Source organism: Pecten maximus, chromosome 11 (genome assembly GCF_902652985.1).
Source record: "Pecten maximus chromosome 11, xPecMax1.1, whole genome shotgun sequence".
NCBI lineage: Eukaryota > Metazoa > Mollusca > Bivalvia > Pectinida > Pectinidae > Pecten > Pecten maximus.
The window spans coordinates 32,869,618-32,886,683 of record NC_047025.1 but is presented as its reverse complement, the minus strand read 5'-3'; the positions used below and the strand labels follow the sequence as shown (position 1 = coordinate 32,886,683).

General features: G+C 36.5%; 1 protein-coding gene across 1 annotated transcript in view; it reads left to right on the top strand.

Annotated features, from left to right (window-relative positions):
- The window catches only part of LOC117337557 (5-oxoprolinase-like), a 93,732-nt gene extending 79,813 nt beyond the window's left edge, over positions 1–13,919 (top strand). The window contains exon 35 of the mRNA XM_033898588.1: positions 11,308–13,919. Coding sequence (XP_033754479.1) covers positions 11,308–11,472 — 165 coding nt within the window. The 3' untranslated portion in view covers positions 11,473–13,919. The remainder of the gene's footprint in view (positions 1–11,307) is intronic.
- The last annotated feature ends 3,147 nt before the right edge of the window (positions 13,920–17,066 follow it).

Here is a 17,066-nt window from a genome sequence, read left to right as displayed (position 1 = left end):
ATTCTTAACCACGATTTTTGTCTTGGTGGACAATTTTACTATCCTTTGTTCTATTAAATCAGGGATAGAGGTCTATTGGAATATTCTAGAAGTGGATTAAATGGAATGTGGGTTTTCAGAGCTTTTAAATAGTCTTGAATATCCGCTCCGTAAAAAAAAAAGGTTTTTGTTATAAGAACATTTGTTTTTATACCTCAATATACAACAATTAATGGAATGCATTCCTTCTTTCATATTGGTCGCATTCTTACTCTTAATAATTTATAAATTACTTTGCACACGTCATCCTCTAATTATGCAATGATGCAGTGATTTATTTGTTTGTAATGTAAATTAAGAAGTCGAACATCTCCCAATTTAATACATTTGTTTGTATGCATTCCCGGCACAGTTGATCTAATAAGTCCATGAGTGAAATATCGTCTCTGAACCTTTATTAATATTTTAGGATCGTGTCCCTATTGGGGTGGTTTCGGCGGAATTAAAAAACTTTGTTATTCTGGTTCAGCATAGAGACTGAACAACGTTTACTTTTTAAGTAGACAATAAAGGTGATATAAGAAAACTGGTGCAATATTCTTAACATTCCTCGTTAAATGAAGAGCCATCAAGTAATTGTGTATCAAAGCTATTGACTAACAATCAGATGAATACCAAGTGTGGGTGCTCGATCTCCTGATTTATATCAGACGATCTACGCTATATGTTTACACTGAAAATCACCGCAAACAAAAATGAAGCATCTGCTTCTTCATGCCTACTGATAATTGAAGTGTCTGAGAACAGCTACTTCTTTGACTGGGATATTGAAACCTGATTTCCATGTGCAGGATGATATAAATCAGCAATTCATTGATTTGTGTGTATGCATGTGACGTAATGAATAGTCAACGTGTGGATGAGTTGACGGGTTATTGTAAATTTGCGAACGTATTACTCGCATAAATTAGACTTGGCATAATTTAGATATGTTGATTGATATTTAGAATTAATTGTTAATCTGCTGCATTTGCTAAAATAAAAAAAAAATAGAATGTAACGTAGAAATTTTTTTTTTGAAAATTTTATGAAATAACATTTTTGGATTTGAAAGAATTGCATCTGTCTTTCCTGACTCGAGTACTGAACAAAAACGGGTATAAACCCCTATGAACGATAGCGGCAATAAAGAATTGCATCTGTCTTTCCTAACTCGAGTACTGAACAAAAACGGGTATAAACCCCTATGAACGATAGCGGCAATAAAGAATTGCATCTGTCTTTCCTGACTCGAGTACTGAACAAAAACGGGTATAAACCCCTATGAACGATAGCGGCAATTACACAATTATTTCCGTGATCAATCGCCAACCAAAGGCAAAGTCATGCATCCTTTCTTTTTCAGCTTAGACTACAACGAATTTACTTACTAATGACGTTTACTTACGACTCGGTACCTCCTCAAATACACGCCGTCACAGAATTTATATATAACTTAAACTGCACATTGCATGTAAAACACATTCAGAATGGTTTTTGTGAGTAGGATATGTTTCAGGTAAATACAAACACTTGAAACCAGAAGATGTTCAAAATAATTTATTTTGATGTACATGAAGACGAACATGTTTTGCTAATCGCCTAATTGTGTCTATTTCCACATACTGTTTCAATGTAATCGTTCATGCTGTAATAGGCTATAGTGTTAACAGTCTACCTCGATGCTAATCTTCTATATTTGTTGACGGAGCCTCCCCCATAGAGGAAGTTGCTTGTCAGCAAAAGTCTATATCTAAGTTTGTGTAGTCTTGAAGACTTGGCATTTAGGCAAAGCAGTATATTTTCTCAGTTTTCTTCAGCTTAGCAATAAGTGCTGACAGATTCCGTCGCCATGGCGGATTACAGCCGTTGTGTACGTAACGAGGACACTGTAACCGAATCACCACTATCGTGATCACATCCTTTATGATAAAACATTTATAAGTTTACTGTTCCTGTGGTGGTCCTCTATTAAACATTACAAACCAAACCCATATCACTATAATGCTGCCGATATGTGTATCACGTAAGGAATGATCCAACTCACCGGCTGTTACCCGGAAAGCATCAATCAAGCGAAGCGATATTGAATTCAAAATATGGGTGTGAAAATTTGATATATCGATATTCTTTCGCTCGGTATGTCGCAGTATCCACCCGATATAAGTCCATGGTATGATTGATAATCTCTGGTAAACACAGGTATATTCAATATACAACTGGTATAACGAAAGGTGAAAGATGACGTGTTAAAAATAACAATCTTTTTAATAGTGTCGATTTAATATTGATGCCTATATGGAACATACAAATGAAAAATACATTTGTCGGTAAGACAGTGTCTTTGATCTGTAGCAGATTTTTACAAATCATTGAAGAAGACTAGCACTGTATTCTGTCATTTTGTAACCAAATAAAGACATCAATATGTTCCGTATTAAATTATGTATTTATATCTTAAAACGACTGTTTGTGTGATGCTTCAAAGGAAATTCTATTTATATAACTCAACAATTAACACTAAGATATAGAAAATATTTCAAAATAATTAGCTTAATTGGTATTTTAGTTTGTTGTGAAGACTTCTGATGACTTCTGATGAGGTAAAGCATAACCTATCCTCAATTGAAATAAACAAAGCAAAGATGCAATATGTTTCGTGGCAAATATCAAATAAACCATGAGGGGGGAATGTAAATGTAAAAAATATTAAACTAAAACTATTGATTGTACAAAATAATTTTGTTTGTTTTTCCTTGAATGGATTCTTCACCAAATATCAGAGGTATCACACATTACCTTTCTCTTTCCCTAAAGACAGGAATGCATATAGAGGAGCATATTTGTGGAAGAACTGGGGTGGTCTTCTACTTTCGGTTTAACCTCGAGATTGTATTGTCACAGCAGGTATTAACACCAAACTTTTGTCTCTGAAGACGACACTCCGGGATGCATTTGTCTTTTACTTATATTAACGCATATTTTTAGGATGCTATGCTTAGAAATATGTAATTTTGCCGGGTTTTAATTAAAAGGGCTGGAAATGCATTTACCAGATCGGAACCCCCGGGAGATAACAGTATGTATGTGATCATGCACATTGGTATTACTCCGATAGTCGTGTGTATTACTTATAGTATTTAGGGTGGTCTGATACACAGAAAAATAAAAACTACCAGATTTGTCACTTTTTGTACAGCTGAAAGATGAAAAAATAAACTGATATTAAATCAGAGAGATTGCAGTTGAATTGACGTATGCGTTGTGTGCAGACTTAAAGTTTGGACTCCCTGTTGGCTTTAGGAGATCTAGAGTGGAGTGTGTGATACGGGACCGCTGGTAGAAGATAGGCTGTAAAATCTGATTGTTGCATATCTAAAGTTACTGGCTGATTGTACATCTCAGATTGTAAAACCCCGAGAGAAGTTGTACCCCACCTGTATTATATATTAACAAGGTGTTTTAGGTGTGATTCGCAAAATTCAATAATTTCTTAAATTATACCGTTGAAAATTAAGTGTATTATTTCAGCGAGCAATGTGTGTTTGGTTTTTGGATGGGCCAGTAGTTTACCCAGAAAATGCATTCTGTAATGCTAAAGTCAGGATGCAATTAAGATAAAACAAAGGTTATTGTGATTGATAAAGAGAAAAATACTTGTTTTAAGACGTTGTCACTAGCTTATCTATGCTATAAGATGGTTTAGGTTTTGGAAGATGTTAGCAGTAGTTCAATGTGTGTATGGATTATCAATCAGGAAAACTTAAGTTGGATATACTGGCTTTAATCCATCTACCTATGTGATGTAAATCTACTTCTGTTGAAAGGGAGATGTGCTTCCCACACATGTGAAATCTGTTTTTAGCGGGTGTATTGTAATCCATCAAATTTTCTGGAATAGTGCTAATCCTTCTATTCTCTTTTAGTCCACATTTTATAGAAAAACCCCGCATACTCCACGCCCCACCAGATGAGACGTATGTGATGTAACTGATGTTTTTACCAGAGGCACGGATTATCTGAAAGAGAGAGAAAAAATGGACATTAAATTAAATTATTTTCTGTTATCCCCAGCCGTATAGACACATGTGTTACAGATACGTTTGGTTTTTACACCTCTACCTCGCCTTTCTCCTTGTATCATCTTTCACCGACTTTTCCCTCATCAGGTCATATATTCTTAGACTGACGGTGATACTTAAAATGTACTCAAACTTACTTTTATAAAATGCATTCCTTTTTCGATCTCTTATTTGATTTACATATGGAGCGGTAGGAAATTCATATTCTTTCAACGTTAGTTATTTTCATTATAAAACATAAAAACAGAAGTCATGGCAAAAACAATTAACTTAAGAAATGATAATATAATGAGCTGCATATATAGATATATACCAATCAGGATCCCCGTGGCCGTTTTTAAAATCATGTGGATGTAAGCCAGCTGACCTGGGTATCTGTGCGTTTGTATTTTACTTTGTAATTTTGTATACTCTGTTGAAAGGTTTGGGGTCCATCTGTCAGTACAGAAACTGTTGCCGTGTGTGCGCCATCGGACAGCTCCTTCTCTCTGACACAACTCAGACATCCGATCAAAGCCAGTGTCTAGTAATTGTAGGGAAATTGAAATTGTTTCCTGAGTACGTTTTATTCTCCCTCCAACAAACAATAACGAGGTACAAAATTGTCTGCTTTTTCTCAACATCTAGCGATACACCATTACCATACCATAGACAAAAAAGATCTGAAACGTTTCTGAAATAAAATGGTCCGGTTTTCATGGTGGTTTTCATTGAAGCGCATTCACAGTCTATTTGATGTAGATTCACATCTGCCACTGCTAACTGAAATGTCTTTTCGGAATTTCACCGCCAACATACAAAGTGTCAAAAGGGCGTCATATATATCTCTATAGAGTGTGTGAAAATACTTATTGTTTCGCAATGTTTAATATAATGAAAATATAAGAGAAAAACTGCAGAAAATATGGTGCCTCTAGTTATATTGAATTAACGTATATAATAGCATGCTCTAAATTATAGGAATGATTTCGATATGTAAAGCAAACTTTGTTAACTATTTAGGCATAAGACCCTATATATCGAATCACAGTGATGTTTCCTATAATACCATAGTCCAGTACAAAATGAGAATCATGTCAGAGGAAGTACTTTAATATTTTGGTGTACTGCAAACATTTCAATTAAGAAAGAAAGAAATATACATATGTTTTGATTTGTGTTTTACATGATAAAGAATGCACATTCGACCTCTTCACATGGCATTATCTCGGCACTCCTTTTCCCCCGGTAGATTTTCAGTGATAAGTCCGACATCTTTATAAGGTCGCACGTGTGCTGGTGGTTGTCATACGATGACAGGCAACCTGTGACTTCCGGTTTAGACGTCCATAAATGTTGTTCGACAGCGCATAACGTCCTGTTATACAACATGAATGTGGGTGTTTCCTGTCAATGTGTCACTACTCTGCGTCAATATAACCTGACTCCGCATTTCTTTTGGCCTGCTGTACGTACGTCTTTGGCCCGGATCACTAAAGGCCATGTTCACTAACTTCATAAAGGTGCTAAATATGTCTAGTGTGTATCGATTTCTTATTTGTCCATACAGATATACATGAACAATAAATTGTTTATTATTCCGCATAGATGGATCATCACCGAATATAAGATTAATTTTAGATCAAATATAGTCTCTTGACATCAAACACAAACCCTGGTTTAGTGATCCGTCAAAATTGATTCAAGTTATAAAATATTCCCGCGATGACGGTGGATAGAATGTTTAAAAGTGTGACAATGTTTTAATATAGAAACATATAGCAAGATTGGCGGTCATTGTTGTTTTCATTGTTGTGGTGCGATGGTGAGTGTTGTTGGAGTTCATCAAACGCTCATTTGTCCGTAGATCATTGTTCGATTTTGTGAGGTTTTGTGAAGCTTTTACTTTTGTTCTGATAGCTCTTCTGTGCTTATTGTCATGGTTTCGTACAGCTTTTGATTTACAATTTTTGTCTTTACTAATGTATAATATCAATATATGATATACCCCTGGCACCAAACGAATCCTACCGACAGATATCTAAGGTTGTGAAGCTCAGGCGTATGTCAGGTACAACCCTTTACCACCCATAGGAACCGTTTGTACGGGAAGCTGTGTGATCTGAACCTTTGACCAAGATGTCTACTGACAGATTACAAGACAATGAGTTCCGACCACACAGCGACGCTATGTATATAGGATGGGGTATAATACTAAGATACAATTGTAACCTAGATATAGTCCTTGAGAAACACGGCCAGCCCTGTCTAATATATTTAACAATGACGGTAACTGGCAGTCTGTAACATTAGTATATATTTTAATCTCAGTAACATGCATGTATTTGTTTGAGTATGAAACAGTGTTCGCAGTTAAACTGATGATGTCTCGCATTACTGTATTAAGCAAAAAAAGCCTATGGCGGGGTAGATCTATCGTCACCGCAATGGATCCCTGTGCATACTAGGAACAATGCTAACTTTAGTAAAAAGGCCATCGGTATGACATCGTAAATGTATTCGAATGTTGCGTTTCAGTGCTTAAAGTACGCCATTTCTATAACGTCAATTGTTGCATTGATGGGCGTTCCATTCAGCCTTTGAATGTAGTCTTGTTATACATACGTAATGACAGGTTATACAGCGCCTTTGTGTGACTTTACATCACAGCTCGTTACCCTGAGAATGCTCTCAGTTTTCTCAGAAAGGTTAATTTTCTTAAGTTGTTACCCATTACGTTAAAAGGTTAGTGAATTATTATTTGTAGCAAGTCATGTTGATTGCCCTGGGAACGGAGGTTTCACGATCAGATATATTTGCAGAATTGTTAAACAGTTGATGAAAATACATGTTCTGTATTACGTGATAAACTGCAGTTATCTGATGCTATGACTCCCGGTGTAAGATTCAGAACCGTTTATGTAAGGAAACAGCTATGAATTGTCCTTTCTAAGAAAAAAGTGTTTAAAATCATCAACAAAACGTCTAAACTTCTGGTAGGGCTTTACTGAAGTGAATTGGACGATGTTGTTTTTTTTTTTTTTTTTACATTTGTAAATAGCGTTGTTCTTAGTTACATTTAATTGCATTACCGTTACCATACGTCTTATAAGATAGAATAGCTGAAATCAATTACGGGAAAGATAATAAGATTGCTTGATATTTGTAAAACCGGGTCAAAACGTATATGCTCCAGAACATTATCATATTAAAAAGCTTAGGAGAAGACTAACGATCACTGATCTTTAGATATGATACTCGTTTTTTATCACTTTCGTTTGTTAAGTAATGTTTTCAGTGTAACATATCTGACAAACTGCTGAAGAGGAGGGCGAGGTTTAGCTGTATAATGGCGGAACGAATCTGTATCAGTTTTCAAAGGCAAACGTGTTGCTCATTACAGTACAGTAGATTGATACGAATTTAATCCAGACACTTGTAGTTTATGTATTTCTTCAAAAGTCTACATGACGTCTTGAGGTCTTAAAAGTAAAATCTGGCCTCCAGAATGCATGCAGACATAGAATTATCAAATAATTATTTCATTTTAAGAAGGGAAAATGGTTTCTAAATTTCATGTTTATTTTTGGCACGATCGTTGAGAAAGGAGCTTACAAGTTTTCATTTTAGGGTGTGTAAAGCTGACACAAGACCGCCTTTTTAAAGGAGGAAGTGATGTTATTACCTGTTGGGTCGTATGTTTTGTGGGGTATATACCAGAAAAACACGTGCAACCATCTTTTATGAGCAGGTGGATGTGTAATGAGGAATGCCAGCAAGATGGCGATACAGGGAACCCGTGATATCGTTCATCATAACATATTAATTCATTACAGATGGATTTTTCATTAGGCTTGATTCACGATGTTAAACAGTTGTGCTGAGTCTGACGTCAGTCTAAACACCGATTAATAGTCCACAATAATGTCCTGACAAGATAAAACTTACCAATTCAATGTACAGTGGTCAGACAGGGTAAAACAGGTCAATGTAAGTACAGTGGTCACACAGGGTAAAACAAGTCAATGTAAGTACAGTGGTCACACAGGGTAAAACAACACTTTTTACACTTCCTTAAGTCTTCTTCAATCTCTGACGAGTCTTGTACGATAGTTGTACAATACGACAGCAGTGAAAAATATAAGAAATTATCAATGGGATAAAAACTTGTATTTCATGGTTATCGTATTGTTCAGTTATCGTACAAGACTCGCCAGAGAAGTTATCAATGTGGTAGAAACTTTCTATTCATCATATAAAAACCGCCGATATTTCGATTACGATCCACATAAGGCGAAAGTAGAAACAATATGTTATTTCGCTGCACCTCTGCAATATATGTTGCAGATTTTGATAAGATACTCATTTTACAATAGTTATGGAGGCAAATTCTTGTAAGAGTAGATATTGTTTTAAGCAGCCAATTCAGACTGGAGTTTTCAGGTGTAACGTTCCATCACTGGGAGTCAGCCCAAACATGCCTGAAATTCCAGGAATGCTCCTGACCCGGTGTTATTTTTCTAGTCTGTCCGAAGTCCACGATGGTAGCTGTGTTCTTCACCAGTTCCACGGATAACACTGAGTTGAAAATTGGCGAGAAGAAGACAGAGTGTTATTTTTCGGCCTCGTGAAACGACAGTCGGTCCAAAATTCAAGATGGCCGCCATGGCCACCATTTTAAAAAACACATTTCATACTTCCTATTAGTTCCATCCCTGGTATTCACCTCAAACCCACCTCAATTTTTTTCTGTGTTGGTCAGAAATTTCAAAATTGCGGTCATGGCCAACAGTACCACTATACTTGCTACTGAGTACTAGTATGTATACTTCAATAGTATTTTTTTACATCTTTAGAAATGTGTTTTTATTACCAACCTTAAGATAAAGTAAAAGTTGTCGATCCGACATTGAACCCCTAATACATATCAAAATATCTCTCACAAGACGTTAACACCAATTATCTGTATATGCTATTCATTGATATCATAAGCTTGTTATTCGATCAATAGTTGGTTGAGGAATATCAATATCGTATGTAAATTTGTATTGAAAAGCATTAATAGGTATCTTGTGTGTATTTGCTGACTTTATACCAATTGAAATTATAGCACTGAAAGTTGTACTTATGTGACAATACGGAAATCGTATTATATGTAATTAGGTTTATTATGGATAGTTACATATTTCAGTAACAGCGCTGTTTAAGGTTGTCCTGTAAAAAGCCGATGTTCAGGTCATTAGCACGTCGTTGTGTTTAGCACTCCTACGTCATTAGAGACACTCCGGCGTGTTCGGGAAGGAACACACGGTATCTCGGACACGTTTACCAAACATATAAAGTGGAAAACGCTTTAATGATAATTACCCAGAAGTACTTTTTGTATATGTTCATCAATATCCTCAATTGGTGCTTGGTGCTCTGACAAATTAGTGACAGGTACTACATACATAAATGTAATTGTCGAGTGCGACAATTAGCTGGGAGTCGTAAATAATTTATCTAAAGGAAGTGATAGAGAAGAATGTTCTTTATTTTACTTATGTACCGTGACGCCAAGAAGGAGTGGCCGTACCTATACAACAGGTCAGCTGGGGAAATTGTAATGTACTAATATATATATTGAATTGATCAGGTCGAGGAACTAGTACGATTCAATATACTGCAAAAATGATGAACGCCTACTAAATATGTCAATACACTGGTCTTTTGTGACAGAAAACACATTAGTTTATCTCATAATTCAAGGTTCATAAGGTTTTGTGGTCCAAATGCATGTATAAAAAGTCCGTCTGTTCTCCGTCGGAAGGAAACTGATATTGTATATAGTTAAATCTATATATTTTTCCTTACGTTTTTGTTTTGCTGCACAGCACCCTGATACGATTGGCTGATAAAAGGTACATACGGCGCCCTCTAGTGCCAAACCTGTATCGCCGTGTCATTGTTCACGTGCAGGTTTAATGGCTTCAGCCAATTTACAGATGCGGAGGAGCGTATTTCTTCTGACATCTGTTCAACGTCTTAATTATATTTTTATGCTGTATGCACATATGCTCCTGCAGTTAGACTCGATTTATAATTTACATTTGGCATCTATTCAACTGCCGTATACCTGAACTATATAACGATCATGTGGAGATTAATTAAAGCTTAACACGTGTAACGATGTAAATTAAAAGGAAACGTAGACTTTTATGAAATGTAGAAAAACCGAATTCCTTACTGTGAAGTCTTGCCAGGTGAAACTTACATTATGTTATATGTCCATAGCCAAAACCTTAATGACGTGTAATGTTAAATAATAACCTGCTTCAACTGCTATATATACAAAGTTATTTCTACTACAATAATATTTTTTCACATTTAGGCATTTGAGTTACAATCCCACTTTGAGAAGGTTAAATAATTTGAAGAGCTGCACATGTTCTTGTATACACGAACATATGTAGAGGCAATACAAATGTAAGTTAACGATTTCGTGTAAATTTACGTTTCACCAGATTTACAAGAGTTCCATCCATGTTGCCATTCCCATGCGCGGCACTCTAGTCTGATTGAAACATCAGACAGGGTGGAATCGGTCACATCAAAATACGTGTAGCAGAAACAGGCAATTTAATTTTGTTTACGTTTGCGGTGGTAGTCGGTGAAAATTAGCAGGTTATTATTGTAACATGTGAAAATGTTACCCTGACGAAACCGCGGAGGGTTTCAGGCACTAGAAACATTGTATAAGATAACATAGTTATGAAATAATGTTTTATTTCACTTAAGTCTTGAACCGGGTATTGAATTGATCTATCGATATATGAACCGAAAACCGAAGTGCCTTATTTGCTTAACGCTAACGGCGCACTTAACTATCATGGACAATCCAATAGTATTATGTTTCAATGATGAAAATATAAAAACTTTAATGCAAGATCAAGTTTTAATATGTTTTTCATCGACATTTTTTGTTATTGCTACTACCATGGCGGTAGAGTTTATTGACAAAAGGATTGGTGTTTAAGTCCCTATTAACTCTTTATTTTAATACAATTCTATGATGTTACATTAATGTTCACATGACCAATAAGGCTGATATTGTATCATAACACGTATTACATAACATCCATACATTGCAATGGGAAGATAGAGAGAACGTATGTATACGTAATACGCTGATGTTTTATCCCGACATGTCCACACTATGAGGTTTTGAACCCTGTCTTTATATTTTCAGGACGTCTTCTTACTACAGACACCCGGGGGAGGTGGGTATGGTCCGCCGGAGGAGGGAGGGGCTAGTGAGGAGGGCAAGAGGAAGAGGAGAAGGATGGACCCCTATTCTAGTGTCGTGGGACGGGGAAGTGTCTACGATTACAAACGGACACAAGAATCTGCGTAACGTACATCAGTAAATCCCACTCGGAGATTGGTTTGATCTGGGTGGTGCCTCAGATTTAGTCGGTTTATAATTTCCACATGCAATCACATATTCAATCTCCACATTTTCTGATAATGTGTATCTCAATATTGAAACAATTACGTTATGGTATGACAATGTTATATCAACACTTAGTAAAGGGGGTTATGTAAGAAGCACTTTGTCTATTCGTACAAAACTTGTGTACAAGATATATCATATAAACCCCTGGACAAAGTCACGCTAACAATCTACACCATGAATTCTACACATGATTTAGTGGACATTGGTCAATATTAAAGGTCATAGGTCATCTATAAACTATTTCAAGGTTCTGTACGTCCTCATATAGCTAAATGGACTAACTCCCAGTAATGAGTTTGAGTTTATATGATTAATAATTTATGTTCGTTTGAGAGAAACGAATTAGAATATAATAAGTTATATTACCATGTAATTTACTTTAGTCTTGATTGTTAACAATTGAACAATCATTTTCATTGGCTTCAACGTTCATGTTATTCGCCTATGACGTAAAACAAAATACATCACATTTTGTTAGGTCGTTATTGATTGGCCAATACAGCAGCGTGATGTCTTAGAGAAAAAGAGTATGCCATTAAAGGGGATTTCGACAGGGATTGTGTATAGTTTAAAGAATTATTAGGATTAATTTGAATTTATATTTTATCCCCTACTTCACCGCTTTCTTTCCGTCTGTCTGCCCGTCTGTCAAGCTTTATTTCTGTGCAATAACTGCAACAAATGTTAACATTTTCCCTTCAAACTTGTAAACAAGGTTAAATGCCGTTTAAGTGTTCGGCCAAGTTCGATTGCCACTATTGTCTCACTGTATTTGACTGACTTATGGTCCCTTGATTGACTAAAGATGTCGTTTTCTGCTGTTTCCGTGAAATATAACTGGAACAGTTGTAAACAGATTTTCTTAAACCTGATATTAACAAGGTTAAATGCCTTCTATACATCATATTAATACCATAGAAAAATCCTCGATTAAATCCACGGTGTTTGTGCTGATTTATCTACAATGGTACAATTGTTTAGGAATTGTGTGTTTTGGATTTGTCGTCATGAAGAAATGATTAATTTGAAAATGGTGGCATGGAAACCAGTTAGTATGTAAAATTACAGGTAACTATTTTATAAACTGAATATTTAATCCATAACCATATCTGTATATTAAACAGGGATATCACTGGACGTGAGGTCTATATGTTATATATTAGATATGGTATTAAACACATATTGATCATCTCCGTACAATGATTAATGTAAGACGGTGCTAGTTTTATACCATGATTGTGTAATAGGAAACCGGGTTTATCTATGTACTGCATGTACGATGTAATTGGATATCAGACAAATTTATCTATCATACCTTAATTTTGTAATCTGACACCAGATTTGTGGTGAATATGCAATTTGATTTTATGGCGATTATGTAGTCTATATAGTGAATACAGAAATAGAATAATGTTTAGATCTACCTGTCATACCGTGGCGTCCAGCGTCCGTCCGTCCGTCCGTCACCAATTACCTTGTGAACAAGATAACTTTTGTAAATATCAACCAAGTTTGATGAAACTCTTGTTGTTGTTGGATATCGTCAAGACCACGTACCAGCTCGAAAATGGAAATTATTCAACAGTAACTTACAGAGTTATTGCCCTTTGTAATAAAATTATTAGACCTTGTGAACACGAAAACTGGAGTAAATACCAAGTTTGATGAAACTTTGTATGTAGATATATATTGATAAGATCTTGGAGGAGTTCGTAAATGGAAAGTATTTGATTGTTACTACAGAGTTACTGCCCTTTGTAATACTATTATTGTTAACAATATATTAAGTTCACCTGGGCCGAAGGGTAAATCTTCTTAAAACGCTCCTAGTCCTGAACTACTAAATGGATTTTGATGAATTTTGATTTGGCAGTGTTGTGTTTTGTTGTATAAATAAAAGGATGTGATACCCTTAGGGCGGGAGAAAGGGGGCCTTATAGCGGTGAAATAGCAAAAGAAATAAAGAATGACAGTATTAATCCATCTGCAGTTTGAGCCATTGTTGGGAGAGGCAGTTCAAAAGTAGGAAAATATTTGAAACATAACTGAAGTAAGAGTAGTTTGCCATAATTACTGAAATATCTAGTATCCAGGTGAACGATGCAGGCCCTCTGGGCCTCTTGTTTGTTCGTTCGTGTTGTTTGTTGTTTTGTTTGTTTATGTTATTTAGGATTTATACACCATATAACAAACATACAATGTAACGACTGAACCCTTTATACAGATGTAAAACATAATCACTATTTCAAAACTAAAAAAATATATGTATAAGTTTTTAGGAATTTTGACGCATCGTTCGATGTTTCATGTATGATTCGTATATTATTAAAGTGTAACCGGAATTATTTTTGTTTTGCTTATTTATTGTCATATGAAGTTGCAAAATCAAGTATTGCGAAGAAACAATGTGAGAATCGTCTTTGAGATGGGCGATTTCGTGGAATGCACACTTGTACGCGAATGTCATTCGTCCTAGATGGTGACCCATCAAGCTATGACGTCACAGCGTGCAATATCCGCCATATTAAACAAATGAGACGGATGAATCATTAGATCTAGATGCTTCTTAGAAGGTGACGAATGCAGCGATGCATTGAAATATGTTAGTATGGTTGTTGGATCGATATTTTTATACGATGTAATGGATTGATAATAGTGAAATAACTAGAAAATGGCGAGTACGTCAGGTTGTACCGCGATGGCGTTTCAAGCAAGACTGTGTTGTGTAGATTATGAACTAAATGTGTGTTAACAAAAAGAGACAAATGAATATTTATACATTTCATACACGTCTCACAAATGTTTTCACAGATAGGAGACTACCTGTCCCCGTGACCTGGACCTTCCCCGTGACCTGGACCTTCCCCGTGATCTGGACCTTCTCCGTGACCTTGACCTTGTTTATATTAGTCCTTAATTGTGCTCGAAGACGAACTCGCTTTTCATTTTCGATATTGATCCACAAATATACCGATTTCTCTACAAATATACCGATTTCTCAACAAATATACCGATTTCTCCACAAATATACCGATTTCTCCGTTCATGTTAATTATGGAGCGTATTAACAGTTTTCTACCTCCGATAAAAGCTCTCCAAAAAGCGCGACAATAGAAAATCTTAGAAGATGACACGGAACAGATCATAATACTGACAATCGTCAAAATAAACATCGTTGCATAGCTTAAAGATGTTCTTTATTCATCTCTTAATGTTTAAAAGAAAAACATATACAACGGGCGTGAGTTGAATAAGGTGCGTACTATTTATTTTTCGGGTGTTTAAGTCCGCTATATTTCGGCTTTACGTCCTTTCAGCAGACGAAAAACCGGTGAATGTCCTCCCGATCATGTAACACGGACATGTAGGCCCCTATAGACCTGTTACATATAATAACCAACTTGTAAAATATTCATTGACGTTGTTTTGTACAGGATATTATGACATAGATCGACAACACATAAAAAAAACAAATATCAGTTAATTAGGTCATCTGACCCATTAAAGGGCACCTGATGTAATAATGACAGCTCGCCACTCTATGTGAGTAAGTAAGAGTCACCTGATGTAAGAATGACAGCTCGCCACTCTATGTGAGTAAGTAAGAGTCACCTGATGTAAGAACGACAGCTCGCCACTCTATGTGAGTAAGTAAGAGTCACCTGATGTAAGAACGGCAGCTCGCCACTCTATGTGAGTAAGTAAGAGTCACCTGATGTAAGAACGGCAGCTCGCCACTCTATGTGAGTAAGTAAGAGTCACCTGATGTAAGAACGGCAGCTCGCCACTCTATGTGAGTAAGTAAGAGTCACCTGATGTAAGAACGGCAGCTCGCCACTCTATGTGAGTAAGTAAGAGTCACCTGATGTAAGAACGGCAGCTCGCCACTCTATGTGAGTAAGTAAGAGTCACCTGATGTAAGAACGGCAGCTCGCCACTCTATGTGAGTAAGTAAGAGTCACCTGATGTAAGAACGGCAGCTCGCCACTCTATGTGAGTAAGTAAGAGTCACCTGATGTAAGAACGGCAGCTCGCCACTCTATGTGAGTAAGTAAGAGTCACCTGATGTAAGAACGGCAGCTCGCCACTCTATGTGAGTAAGTAAGAGTCACCTGATGTAAGAACGGCAGCTTGTTACGCGGGGGAGTAAGGTATAACGATGATGCAATGACTGATTTTCCACATGACGGGTGACTGATTTTCCACATGACGGGTGACTGATTTTCCACCTGACTGGTGACTGATTTTCCACATGACTGGTGACTGATTTTCCACATGACGGGTGACTGATTTTCCACATGACGGGTGACTGATTTTCCACCTGACTGGTGACTGATTTTCCACATGACGGGTGACTGATTTTGCACATGACTGGTAACTGATTTTCCACATGACGGGTGACTGATTTTCCACATGACTGGTGACTGATTTTCCACATGACGGGTGACTGATTTTTCCACGTGACTAGTGACTGAACTGTAGGTACAGAACTTAGCAAGATCTCTAACTAAAAACACTTTTGAGAAATGTGTTGCGATCATTTGTGCTCCATCTTTCAGCAGCATGGTTTTACGTTAGATTCTTTTCCTTAATCCAGTACCGCCCGTTTAACACACACTTGTCTTTCACAGCCTAATTAGAATGACAAATCGCTGTTTAAGCTTCACTTTGTTATAAAACACATTGCAGTTTGGTTTTCCTTTTTGTTTAACGTTTTTTTTTTGTCAAAATCCTTTCAAAGGAAATAGGATCCACTACTGTTTTAGAGAAAAGCCAATTACTACTGTTAACAAAATATCAGAGAATTTGACTTATAGGTTATCGTAGATTTAAACATCTACTTTGAGATATTTTCCTCATACTGCAATAACTGCCAACTTAATATATACTATTTCGGATCAAGTCGTTATCGGAGAATCTTTAATTGGTTGTTTGAAATCAGGATTTTTTATGAGACGACAAATTTCGTGATTTTATAGAGAGTTCAGGAGAATCTATCAACAATAAAGTAGCTTTATTTTCCTTGTATAAGATAAAGCCAAGCTACCGTATGATAGAGATCCAGGAGGGACGGGGTATTCCATGAATAATGATGGATGAGGAAAGGGTTTACCTATCCTTCCATAGTTTGTGTAGAGACACACAAGCTACATGCCTTGGCTAGTATGTGCTGCATGCCTCTTAAGCGAGGAACAGGTTGAGATGTAAATCTAAGAGAGAGGGTACTCGTCTACAAGTGGGTCCAATTCACGAGAGAACATGCGGCTGCTCCCGCTAGTAATTTACAAATCGGCTATACTTTGTTTCAACTCTACTCCTATTGTTTTCTTCCCACAGTAATTAACAAGTCGGCACGTGGGTTGTGTTATTTTTAATAGTCTACTTATCCTTGTTTACATTATATGATTTACACGTACGGGTGTTGCGACTCTCCCAGATTGCTCCGAGAACAGAAATAGTTGATGCCATGTTAGTTAATTAGTTACGCTATC